Source organism: Hoplias malabaricus, chromosome 1, assembly GCF_029633855.1.
Source record: "Hoplias malabaricus isolate fHopMal1 chromosome 1, fHopMal1.hap1, whole genome shotgun sequence".
In the NCBI taxonomy this organism is placed as follows: Eukaryota; Metazoa; Chordata; class Actinopteri; order Characiformes; family Erythrinidae; genus Hoplias; species Hoplias malabaricus.
In genome coordinates, this window is record NC_089800.1 from 44,231,957 (window position 1) to 44,245,789 (window position 13,833).

General features: G+C 39.8%; 1 protein-coding gene across 2 annotated transcripts in view; it reads right to left on the minus strand.

Annotated features, from left to right (window-relative positions):
* usp32 (ubiquitin specific peptidase 32) overlaps window positions 1–13,604 on the minus strand; it is a 43,391-nt gene extending 29,787 nt beyond the window's left edge. For both annotated transcript variants that reach the window (XM_066663751.1, XM_066663743.1), the window contains exons 1-2: window positions 13,445–13,604; window positions 5,001–5,128 (exon numbers count right to left, since the gene is read on the minus strand). In XM_066663751.1, coding sequence (XP_066519848.1) covers window positions 5,001–5,128; window positions 13,445–13,502 — 186 coding nt within the window. In that variant the 5' untranslated portion in view covers window positions 13,503–13,604. The remainder of the gene's footprint in view (window positions 1–5,000; window positions 5,129–13,444) is intronic.
* Between the last annotated feature and the right edge of the window lie 229 nt (window positions 13,605–13,833).

Genomic DNA, 13,833 nt, shown 5'->3' on the forward strand with positions numbered 1-13,833 from the left:
TAAATTAACCCATCCACGGCACTGAACACACAAGCACATTAGGTTCACTAGGGGCAGAAAACACACACCCGGTGTCCGGCGACTAGTTGGGGGTAGGTGGCTCTGCTCAATGGCAACTCAGTCATGGATACAGCGAGGAGGACAGCATAGTTTCTTCAATCCCCACAGTCCCAATTTTGCTGCAGGTTGCAGAGATCAATTACATTATAGCTCTATATCTATGAAATATATCCCACAAAAATGAACTTGCACTTAATTGCTGCTTTTAATGACAATTAAATTAATTAAACTTTTGTACTGTAACAAGAGCAAATAGAAACTATGCAAGCCTACAGCGCACTCCATAATTATTGGCACCCCTGGTTAAGAAGTGCTCTTTGGCTTCTAATAAATTCGTTTTTTTTTTAAATGTAATATAGGACAACAATGAAAAAAAGAGAAAAATCTAAGCTTTAATTCAAGTGCATTTATTTGGTGGGAAAAAAACACATTAAGAAATAAATCTTTTGAATGAAATCATGTGTGCCACAATTGTTGTCACCCCTGGTGTTATTACTTTGTACAACCTCCTTTTGTCAACAAGACAGCACTTAATCTTCTCCTATAACTTTTCACAAGATGGGAGAATACAGAAAGAGGGATCTGCGACCTCTCTAAATCGTCCAAAGTCCTGGGTCTTCTCCTGTGCACTCTACTCTTCAGCTCACCCCACAGGTTTTCTACAGGGTTGAGGTCTGGGGACTGAGATGGCCATGAGAGGAGCTTGATTTTGTGCCTTGTGAACCATTTTTGAGTAGATTTGTTCACATGTTTTGGGTCATTATCTTGTTGGCATGTAGATAGCACCTGATGGTTGTTTGGGAGGCCTCGTAACCTCAAGACGCTACCATTTGATTAAATTCTTACAGTGAGCTTTGGAGAATTTTTACTTCTCTTACCCTCCTTCTCACTGTGTGTGGTGGAAAGATACGCATCCTCTTCCAGGCTTGTTTGTCACAGTTCCAGATGTTTTGAACGTTTTGATGATAGATAAGGGCTCACTGTAGATAAGGGCTTCTGCAGGCGAGTGGCTATTTTCTTGTAGCCATTGCCTGATTTATGAAAGTCGACAAACATCTGCCTTACTTGAATAGTGTGTTCTCTTGTCTTTCCCGTGTTTAAGAATGAGTAAGAGAAACAGGCCTCTGTGTAACGCCCAGGGAAACAGGAAGTGATGACTTAAAGGTTAAAGGTTCCTAAAAAATTAAAGGTTCCTAAATACTTTGATCCACTTTATACACTACAGTAGAAATGACATAAATGGTTCAAATACATTCATTTCCAATAAAATTTAAGGGTGCCAATAATTGTGGAACAGGTCATTTTATGGGAAATAATTATTTCTTAGTCATGATTTTTTTCTTTTCTTTTTTTCCCCCCACTTGAGGTGAAGATTGCTTTTTTCTAAATTTTTATGCGAAAAAAATTTATGTTTTTAAATTAGACTATGCTTTTGCAATAAAAAAAAATAATAATTTTAAGGCTTTTAGCACATTTTAACTAGGGGTGCCAATAATTATGGAGGGTGCTGTTGCTTTGCCATACCACTATGAGACATAAAGCCATTGTCACAGAGGTTTTTCTGGCATTTCAAAAACAAGAAAGTCCAAAATATATACCCCTGTCATTGGAAGGTCTGGAGAAGATTTGGTGTTTCATATCACTGTCTTTGTTTACAATAATAACAAACTATAAAAATTGTTTATCTTGTCAGTTGCTGACAGTGTGTAAGATCATGGAAAGCTGTTATTTTCTGTTCATACAAAGCTACACAACTGAAGGACCGTGTTGAGATGACATTAAAGCAACTCGTTTACAAGAAAGATACAAGATAACATTTTAACATTTAAATATTTTAACATTTCTAAAACAAAGCACCTTAACATTTTATCAACCAAGTAATCTACACTTGATAAAGGAACAGGGCATCACTGGGAACTAGATATTTATTTCTGACTTAGATTTCTATAAGGGTCGGACTGATAAAACGGTGCTGTAAGAAATTTACATATTGAGTAAAACCTCGCTCTGGTGTTCTGACGTTAATAAGTCAATAATAAGATAAGATTTTTTCCGTTTTCGTGTAAAGTTAAACAAAAAGCTGTGCAGATGTAATTTACTCGTCAGAAAGTCAGTATTACCTCAAAAAGTCAATATTACCTCAACAACGTTCAACACATTTCTGTTTGAGACTCAACTCTCTGAACCCTTGAACACTTTAACCCTCGCTCCTTCTGCTCATCTTTCAACAACGTCATCAAAGTGAACATTTTATTGAAGGATTTATGGTGAAAGCCTGCAGACAGCAAAATTATTGGTGATTTAGAAATCATTTTCGATTTAGGATGCATTTTTAGGTCCCAAAATAAGTACTTCTCTGGGGAAAAGAGGACGTTTGGTCAGTGCAGAACTTTAAATTTAGTTTCACAAACTGGAATGTGAAATATGGCTGAACTAACAACAGACGGTGTAGTGACGCCACCTTAAGTTCTCTCTGAAATACGGCTGAATTAACATGCGCCTTTCAACATTAGGTGTCAGTCAGTCAGTCAGTAAGCGTAAATGCCTTTTCTAGGCCTGCCCGATAGGTGGTCCGGCAAAAATCACACACAAAATATACAAACCTAGTTAAAATAGGACTACGTACTCCTCAGATGCACAAAAAATGTGTCTTAAAACAAAGTATTAAAAGGATATATACAGGGGTATTTTGCCCTATGCTCGAAGTTCAACCCAAGTATCATAAGTGGCCACAGTTTCTTTCAGAAGTAAGAAGCAACTGAGTAGAAGCTCTTTTTTTAGCCATTTTTAGTTGATTCTCCATCTCCTCTACTCCAGTTTTCACCATATTTAATCAGGACACATTACTCTGAGCACATAGTGGCCAATTTGCTCAGCTTATCCTGGTCTTTAATATAAATGCTGATTAAAAAAAGGGAACTGAAGTGGAAGTCTACAATTCAATGAGCTGTATTGTTTCACAGTTTTTGAGTTGGTAGGCCACCCAGATAACAAAATAAATGTGTTAATGTGCTCACTAACTGTTTTTTCCCCCCATAGTATGTCCCCTTTAAATTTCTGGGTCAGCTTTGAGAAGGCTGTTCAGCTGGTGCTGTAGCAACTCAAGCTACTTAATTAATTTAAGCAGGAATACAACCTTTCACGGATGGCTGCTGTCCAGTGAAATTCCTTCGCTGGAAAGACGGCACCACTCATTCAATATAAAAAAGCTCAACTCTAGAAATAGTGCCATTTTGTTGCAGTAGAGATATATTTAGCTCTGCTCCCACAACCTTGTTGAGAGTTCTCCTCACACTGAGCAGCATGTGATGCTTTAATCAAGAGATTCTTCTGTTTACAAGAGAACTGCTGATGCACATCTAACCTGCTACAGTGATTCAAACATGGCTTTGTGTGTTCTCCAGATTCTCAGCCTCCAACACATTAAACACAAGTGCAGAGTCAAAAGGAGAAAACGAGTGTCAAGTTTACTTTTTGATTTGCTTTTTAGTCACACCCTTTATTCAAACATCTCCACGTTTTTCCAGTTGCATGCCCAAGTTCATAATCTTCCTGTATGCATTAAGGAAGCAGTCCTAGTTTAATCGCCGAGTGTCAGGAACTCTTGTTCTGTGGCACTGTTCTCCAAAGGCCAGATCGATAGCAGCAACACAAAAAAAATAAATGATGACAGGCTTTTAGATAGTGGTTCCTATGACAACAATTGACTGTGGGAGAAGCTGGAGCCTGCCAGATTCTGGGAAGTATAAAAGCCCAACTCTCCTTACAATACTGAGGGATACAGTCTTCAAAAACCACTCTGAAAGCTGAGTAATATGGCTCGTACAGAAAGGCAGAGAACTTTTGCAACTAGGACAGGCAGATGAAAAGACTAGGATTCTGAGAGTTACAATTCACAGCAACCTGCTGTGGGTCCAAGAAAGACCACTTCATCAATGTTGCTCCTACAACCTGCATCTCCTTTCATCATAATTCTGAAAGACTAATAATCAGCAAATCAAGCCATGTTTGATAGCAGAGAAATATTAAAAGGTAATACAAACAAAAACAACAGCCATGTTCAACCCCTCCTCTGCCAAAAACAATGGCATCAGCACACTATGCAGTTAGACTGTAGCTGGCTCACAACGTGGGCAAACATGTGGCAATTTCAGATCTAATTACAAGCTCCTGGGCATTAAGGGATGCAATTTGAAAGTTGAAAGCTGAGCATTAGAGTTATGAAGGCCCTTCCCTGCAGAAATTGGAGTGTTCGTTATAGTCCTAATGAGAAACATCATTAACTCACAGATGGCTGTTTGAGAAAACTTCGGAAGGAAAAAAAATAGATGATATTAAAGAGCAGAATAAGGGCTCAACTAGACTGAGACTTTGATCTCAATTTTTCAGTCCCAGGCATATCTTTGTATGCCAACTCAAGTTGACTGATGCTTCCTTTGAACCTCCTGGCCATATGAAACATACACAAACAACCCCAGAAGAAGTGGGTGCTTCTAGGTGCCAGGAGACAAAACGTAGTGTAGGCTGCTATTCTTCTAGTTACAAAAATGTGAATATGAAAGATTAGGAAGATGAGAGTAAGCTGCTGGTTACAATAGCTTTCCTCTCTTAATGCAAATTCCGCATTTGAATAGAAGCCTGTACTTTCTTCCTGAAAGGGGTTAAACCACAGAAAGGCCAGCAGTGTAGCTGCAGTGAGTGACGTCAGACAGATTCATGAGTAAAACCCTTCTTGACAGGGTACAATGACTCAGCCAGGAAATTTGTTGTTGACAAAACATCTACACTGAGCCACAAACCAGTGAGTGGGAGGATGGCTCTGGGACTGAAAGGAGTAATCACACATCATTTTTTCTGAGCTGGTACAGGGGACAAATTACAGCTGGTGACCGTGATGTATGATGGTTAAAGCACTGACTGTGTATTGGTGCCTGGCTTACCTCTGCGACCTTGGGGGGGACACCATCTCCAAGCACCTCCCTGAAGAAGCACTGCTGCGTCATGTAGGCCGACAAGCCGCTGGTCCTTTTAAAGGCATCTTTCAGCCGTTTGAGTTCCACATCGGTAACTGTTTAGAAAAAAATAAAAATAAAATCATTCAACCAGACAGTGCAGGGACGTGTAGAGGTATTTAGCCTTCATATCCTAATAAGACAGTAATGATAACACACTGTGTCCATTTGAAAAATCATATGGCTGAAAGGTCAATGCCATCAGCAAAGTGTTCTGAAGGCCCTGAGAGTTATGATGACAGGGACAAGCTGGAGTCAGCATTTTGTCCTAATTGCACACGCACGCACATACACTTACTCACACCCAGCTCTTTAAACTCCACAGGCCCTTGAGTCCTTTTTTAACCCACGCATTTATAGAGGCGATACTGTTTTTGTAGCAGCTGGAAACACAATTTTCTGAGAATACAGTGGGATTTATCAGTATACTGAACACAAGTATCACAATAAATAAAACACAACCCTGATTTAGACATACTCAAATATAAAGAGCAACATTTCCATAAACTGCATAGTAACAAGTAAGCCATCAGCCAATAGAGCCTACTTTTTCCAAGGATCTGGCTCCAAATTAAATATATAATCCTCAACAGACGATTCAATATGACCTTACATATAGACTTTCAAACTCAAAACTAAATAAAACATGACAGCACCATGACATCATAAACTGACTGAAAAAAAATCTGAATTATGGACAAAAGCAAAGATCCAAGTGTGAATTTAGTTACTTCCAAAAACATTCAAATGTGTACACAAAGTAGCATTTGTGATTCAGAATTAAATCATTCAACATCGGAACCTAACATCCCCAAAGTTCTCATATCTGAATGCTGTGACACTTTTCACACTTGTGTAGCAATATCTGTTAGCCTGCCCAGAAACGTAGATGTTGTTACTGCAAAATATGGTTGAATAACTTCATTTGTAACACTCTGGATTCCAGAAGTTGGACGAGTAAGCAAATCACATTTCTACTATGAGCATCAGCTGAGGCACTGCCACAGGACACAGAGCCAAGCAAGACCCATGCTTTCATCAAATGATGCAATAATTTTTCTGCAACACACAATGCACAGCGAGGCCTTTACAGCCATGCCTTCCTGCGAGTGGTGGCAAGAATGGACTTTCCACTGCAAATACCATTTTGCTAACAAAAGGAGACCGAAGGGACTGTACACAGCACAGCCCTGCTGACCACGAAAAAGCAGTCAGGGTGCTGCAATCATAAAATCCTCAAGTGACACAGGTGCTCAGCTATAATGAAAGGAAGGCTCTTTTGAGTCCCTGTGATCTAGTACGGTGTTACGGAGAGGGATGATGTGCTTAGTCACACTCTGAGCCTTGGCCAAGCTGCACATTATGAGCCCTGCAACAGAACAGCCCCCAAACTGCTAGTACTTTCCTGCCTTTTGTTGTTACCTTTCTCTATTTCAGGGCACACTGAGGTTTTCAGGCTAAATGAGCAGCAAAGAGCTGCATCTGAGGTTAACTATGCGGGCAGACCTTTTCACATGACCTAGATTAAACAAGCTTAAAAAAAAACATATAAAAAGAAAAAGAAAAAACATAACCCACACTGATATGTCTAACTAAACGGGAAAATCATTCAGTTATATTCGCAGCCCAAGCCAGTCTTAGAGAAATAAAAGAAGGTCGAAGCTAAGAGGCTGAGCTCCAGTTGCTATTCAGAAAGAAGAACTCCACAGTGAAGGCACTACTAGACAACATCACTGTTAACGTTTAGCTTCTATGCATTGGAACGTCCTTCAAATCACAAAAGGCCATGAACCACCACAAAGGTCAACAATCCTCACCTACCTGGGAAACAATGCAAATATTATTTTTCCCACTGTGGCTGAAAGGAATGGATATTATTATTATGTTATGATGACATCTGGAACTCACATTTCCATGAATTTACCACAGAGTGTAAAATAAAGGAAACACTTCTGAGCCTGTGAGTGTCATAATAAAGCAAAGGTTCGAGAAACCCAACCAGGAAGGGCACTATAAACTAAAGATACCAAGATCTCTAGTTTCAAAGGTCTGAAACCACTGAGTATTAATCTTTGCTTAGAAAAGCTGTAGAAAGGCTGGTTAATGATTGCAACTCAATGATTGCAATAACTTAACACCATTTGAACTTAAGTTCAAATATATTTCTATAGTTGTTAGCTCTGCCATATTGTTTTTTTATCAAAATGAAGGAAACAAAAAATAGATGTTTTTCATCTGTCAAATGCCTGTAGTAAAATAAAGCAAAAGTTACAGAGCTTATGAAAATAATTTTGGTTAGCATTGACAGTTATTTTTAAATATGTTCAGTTTGTTTAGGCATGGGGTAGCGCCTGTGCAGGAGGAACAGCATGAGGTACAGTTGAATTTCCCGGAAAATGATCTGCTCTGTTCAGACATGGGCACACTTGGACAGAATACTGGACAGAAAAAGTGCAGTTAGTTATTTTCCCCACTCATCCCTGGTCAGCCCCATACTCACAGAGATGGAGATTTTAAGACTATTTTCTTCCCAACCTTCAAGGTCAGACAGGTCTTTGGAAATATACTAATTTTACTGCACCAACTGAGACAGCAATATATTTGAATTCAATATCAAAGCACAGGATTCTTCTGTTTCAGTTCTTCGTGAAAAATAATATGACAAGGGAGATCGTAGTCCATATTAATAAACACAATGAGGAACATCACCCACACATGGCAGTCACGCACACTATCTTTATTTTCACACAACAGCAGAAACTCATCCTCCGAGGGAACACTCTCGGTTCCTGAGTCATTATGGGTCAATTAAACAGTTTGCTTTGGCAATTCCCAAGCTGGAGTGTGAAAAAAATCCTGAAGTGTTAAGCGAATCATAAGACTAGTTTCCACGGCAGATTATTCTGAGCGATAGCACGAGACTGCTGCTACTTGTGTATGCATAAAAGAAAAAAAAAAAATCCCTGCTTGAAAGACGCAGCAAATTGAATTACTAGAATAATTTCAGCAGCTGATCACTCCCTGGGTGTACAGCAGAAACTCATCAAATACAAATTAAACCTCAGAGTCCAAAGGCAAAAGGACATCTGAAATAGAGAAAACAGCTCCAGGCTGAAGAAACTGCAACAGTAGAGTTAAAGAATGCTAAATGTGATGAGCTGTGGAAAGAGCTAACATAAAAGATTCAGAAACCTCTGCTACACAGTTTAAATACAGGGAAAAAAAACAGTAATGACAACATTGTCAACCACTTGCTTGCCTTATTCATCCTCATGAAAGAGTATTATAAAATATTAGTTGCATACACAATCCTTTCAAGGTTGTGGTTAATTAGTTTCATATGAAACACTGGCACAGAATGCTGATCGTTAATGTGGTGGAGAAAATGTAAGAAGGTTTGCCGCTGGGGACTTGTGTGACAGTTCATCACTTTGAAATGACAGCCACTGCAACAGAGCCACATAAACTGACTTCTAGAGCCTTCCCAGCTTCTTTGATTTCTTTTGCTTCCACTCAATTTCAAAGACTGTCACTTCTGAAAAGAGGGAGGTGTGGTTGCTACTTCCATAATGCTCAACCTTATTTTGTGACTTGAGCGTTCAGGATGCATCATACATTCAAATCAATTCCAGCACTCTCCTACTCAGGAACGTGACCTACTTTAAGCTCCCGGTATGCTCCTAATATGTAGGTCTGTAGGTAGAGGCAACCTTTAATTCAAAGCAGAGGACTCCAGGCACAGGCCTGGCTCAAAGAGTTAGTCTACATGAAGGAAAAGTGAGTCCTCTAGTTGAGTGTGTATCATTTTAGCCTGATTCTCCAGAGTGCAGCCTGCTGGGGCATTCTCAGAGTCATTCAGAAACAAAAATACTGTGGCTCATTCTGCAAGAGAGAGAACGGGATAAAGAGAGAAAAAGAGAGAGCATTGTCAGCTGCATCTTCAACAGCAGGGGTGAGACACAGCAAGTGAATGTGGACATCCAATAATTTTCTGGTGCTCTCATGTCAAGCCTGGATATTCATAAACACGTAAAGCTCTGATGATTAAATGGAACTGAATTTCCTTATTTTGGAGACCTCTTTCAGGATGATGAAATCTGAAGACACAGGCAGAACTCAACAACCTGTAATACATCAACTGAATTGAACACAGTGGGATGGAAGGTGTTTGCAAATTTAAACATAAAACAAAACAAAAGAGAAAATGCTCACTGTATTATGTATGTTTGTATTCCGAAAACCACTAGGCATGACTCTACATCTCTATGAAAGCACCATTAGGCAATGGAATAATTCCAAAATATAGGCTAGTTACCTACCTGTTCACACCACACCCATAGTAACACCATGTACACAAGTACACTGTATATGTCAAAGATTTATATATATATAAAAAAAAAAAAGACAGACACAGACATAACATCATTTGTGGAGCTGAGTACTGATATTGAATGGTCATGTATGGATCAGCCCAGAGAACACTGTTCCAGTGCTTCAGTAATACACTGTGACTGTAATTGTAGGTAGATAATGACATGCCATATTTTTATGCACATATCTGATGAGGACAATACATAAACATTTATGCTTGTCTTTATTTCTACATTCTACAAATCTATGAAAATTAGATGCACTTCCTGGTGTTGCACCAGGTACTAAGAAGTCATATTTGACAAACAGGAATGTTTTGTACATATTCATTTGTCTGTATCTTGTGGAACGCAGCAAAATACAAAATTACAGACCTATAGTTTTGGTTGCCGCAAACGCACATCCTTTCCGTCATCGTTCATGTGACACATAACTGAACTTTGAGCATACACGATGCTTGCTTCACCCAGCACATAAAAGGCCACATTGATAACACAGACTGAAGAAGAGGTGGAATAAAGCAGTGCTTTTGTCTTCAGACCTAAAAATGCACTTCACTGAGTTTGCTCTTGTACAAATACAAAAACCAATTTTCTAATAGAGACATACATAAATTAATAGCCAATAAAATTGTTATCACTGCACATTACTCATTTATATCTATATAGCAAAAGCTTGGAATGAAGCATTAAGCTGGTGCTCATTTGCAGCTGTTACAAAGCACCCCATTCTAATATAAATGGATTTATATGAAGATTAAACAAGCAAATGTCAGCAGTTCTGTCTCAGCAATGGGTGCACATTAAAGTACATGAATTAATCAATTACTAAATCTCCAGATACTTTGGGAAATACGATCAAACACATCATGCTCGCTTTATAATTCCCTCTCATGGTCAGCTAAACTAAGGGCTAATCTCCTAAACCTGTAACTAATCTCCAACTATAAACAATGTAAAGTAGTTCTATAGGTCTATGTTTTTTAAAATGTACTTTCGCGGACACTGAAGGTCAAGGACGTCAACCAGTAAGGGATAATGCCAAACAGACACTGAGGAGAAACAGTGATTGGTTTTCACCCAAGCAGTCACTTTGATGATAATAAAAACCCCTGACTTGTGGTTGTGGGAAAAACATATAAACAAAATGCAAATTAATGCAAACCAGCAGTGGCATATTGCTTATTCATCAAGGTGGGACTCATCAGATGCTGTCAGTTTTCTGGACTGCAGATGTCAGACAGTCGATCACCTCTGCTCACAATGAACACATTCACCTGTCTTCTGACACTAGCACCTCAGGAACACTGCCTTCACCTTCCGTCTTACTTTTTCTAAAACGTCTGTCCTGCTAAAACACGGGTGCAACAGTTGACAGCTGTTTATTGTATGGCGCTCTGTTTTAGATGCAAATGTGGTCAGGAGGATTAAAAGTACTCTATTTTATCATATGGCATTTTGGAAATAAAAGAATATCAAGTGTAATGAGAATTCGAATACAGGGAAAATAAAATTAAACATCTTGAGCATGCAAAGTTCCATAAGACTCATACTTAAAGTGCTGCTTTCTGCGGAATAGGACACCAAGAAACACTGCAAACAATAACTGATATTTCAATATACAGTATTTTACATCATCAACTCATCCAGGATCACTAATCAGAGACTGAAGTCTTAAAGGAATTAATCATTATGTAGAAGCACTTATACCTTTAATATGAAAACACTCATTATTCCTCGCTTGACAAAAAAGACTGAATCAAACTGGATCTCGATTTCTTTTAGAAGCTGATGATTGATTTGGGCCTCAGGGTGGAACTATTCACAAAATCAATGGACATACTACCACATCTACACTCAGTCTAATGAATGAATGGATACTCCAGGCTTGCAGATTGAACAGTGCAATGCTGACCTATATAAAAAGGTCTAAAGAAATGTTGATGGTGTGCCCGTTGCATACAGAGATATAGGTTTTTCAACCAGTCAACATTTGTGTTGTTACAGAAAACATGGGCACGAAAACCAACATGACAACAAATCACATGTACGATGGAGCATGGTGTGCTTTTCAAACAATTCATGAATAATTCATTGCTGTAGAAACTGTGAATGCAGGCTAGAAAAAATAAATCAAGTTGTTTTCCACAAAGCAAGGTTACATCTGTCCATATTTTAGCAGGGCTTGAGTTCCATATTCTGTGTCGAAATGTATTCACGTATGCCAATGCAGCTTGTAATATCTATATATAAAAAACTTTGGAAACAGAATTGGATACCAAGATACAAGCCCACATGAACCAAAGGTTATGTTCAATGCCAAGCATTGGCTAGACTGATAACCTGCCACTAACCTCCCACTAACATGGGGCTGTGGAACAGTGAGAAAGGTTTCTCAGGAGGTGTTGGTACCATTTGTTGTCTAGATCTAATCATCTAACATCAGAACCTGACCTTAATAGTGCTCTTGTAGTCTTAGGCAATTAAATCCTCACAAAAATGTTTACAATTTTGGTGTAAAACCTTCTCATAAGAAAAAAAGCTACCTGAACAGACAAACACTACGATTTTTAAAAACATAATAAAGTAATGTCCGTCCCTGTCCAGTCATTGTTTAAAACCCAGTTAGTCCCAACCTCTGTCTCCATTTACTCCACTCACTTGAAGCTAGGAAACCCCCTACCCAAATGTTGACATGATTGGTTCCTTAGGTTTACAGCATAAAAAACCCTGGCTGTCTAAATTCACTCAAGAAAGCCTTTGGACAACTGTGTTTTCAACATGGAAATTGTCAGCAATTATTTGTATATTTGCCCAAGATACAATTTCTATCATGATTTTTTTTTTTAAATCACCACACTGACATGTTAATAAACTAAAACCTTTGTCTTTGCCTGGGATCTTTAAGACGTGACTTGTCATTCAGGGTGGTTTTAGGTGAAATGCGAGGTGGAGATAGGAAACAAATGTCCATTGCATTAAAGGCTTCTGAAGTTAGCACACACTTAGTTATTATGAAAACCATTATGTTGCTTGATGTTCAAGTCCTTGTTTTGTGCAAATTTCTGAGATACGGTTTTAGCAATAACATATTTAACTCATGAGACCTGATATTACGTATTTAAAAATCAGATATCACACAGGTCATAAGTCCTAATTAATGCTACTAACCCCATTTATTTGGGAAGAAGCGTTGAGAAAATTAGTGTCTACAAACTTATGGACATAAAGGGTCGGCTTCTTGATCAGAGATTAAGCTGTGTGATCCAGGACTAGACTTGCACTCTGGGTCAGTCTCCCGGACACAGATTTACAGCTCCAGCTCTCGGGTCTTGTTTCAGCACTCGGTGTCATGTTGAACCTGACAGCAGCATCGAGTTGGACTCGAGTAGTAAACAAACTCGGATTCACAAGTAGCTGGATGGAACTTTGTATCTAGAAAAACAATAGGCGTAGAGCCTTTAACATGTTTTCCTGTCGAGAAACAGCGCAGACCCCTAAAACAGAAAAGAAATGTGTCTGTGTGGGAGCCAAGCTAAGGCTCCCTGCCCACATACCACCAACATACGCACACAACACGTTGCAGCTTGTAGCACTGTACAAACCGCTTAACGAGACAGACCCCACCTTTAAGCCCAGACTAAAATAACAGTAGCTGGCTAACCACGGTTAGCCGTACCGCTATACAGGCGCGTTAACTGCTCAACATGTCTGCTGCGCTCTGGTTAACGTTAAAGCCGAGCCCCGTCAGCGTTGAGCTCCTCGGGCCACAGCCCGTGGCTAAAGAGCGGCGACAAATCCGTGATTAACTCACGAAGCTGGAGTTGGCTTCTTCTTGTTCAATTTTCCCTTTCCACCTTAAACGGCGCAGTGCTTATCGTAACAAGCTGCAGACTGCGGACCCTAGACTGTAACTGTCGCACCATTTAAGGTGGAAAGGAGAATTCGGATAAGAAGCTGGCGAACTTATTCCTGATTAACTGAGAGCCGATTAACCGTTACCTCTTTTGACGGCCTCGTCGTAAGAAAGGAAGCCTATCCGTGACTCTTTGGCACCCATGTTGCCCTCATTTCACTGCACTGTGATGGAAATTACAGCCGCTGAGTGTGGGCGCGTCGTCCGTTGCCTCCGAGCTCGTTTATCTCTGTGTCGCTCTCTCCCTTCGTACAGGTCCGCGGTGTCTCCAGGCTCTAAACTCCACTTTTGGGTTACAGCGAATGACGCGCCTCCGCGGCCCGGTCACGTGACCCCGACACCGGCACGTCACCTGACGACCGAGGGGAGAGAGGCGGATAGTAGAGGCGTTGTTTTTGTTTTGGTGGTGGTGGCGTGCGAAGGGAGGGAGCGAGGGAGGGAGTGTGGACAGTTTTCTCAGTAAAGCTCAACACAC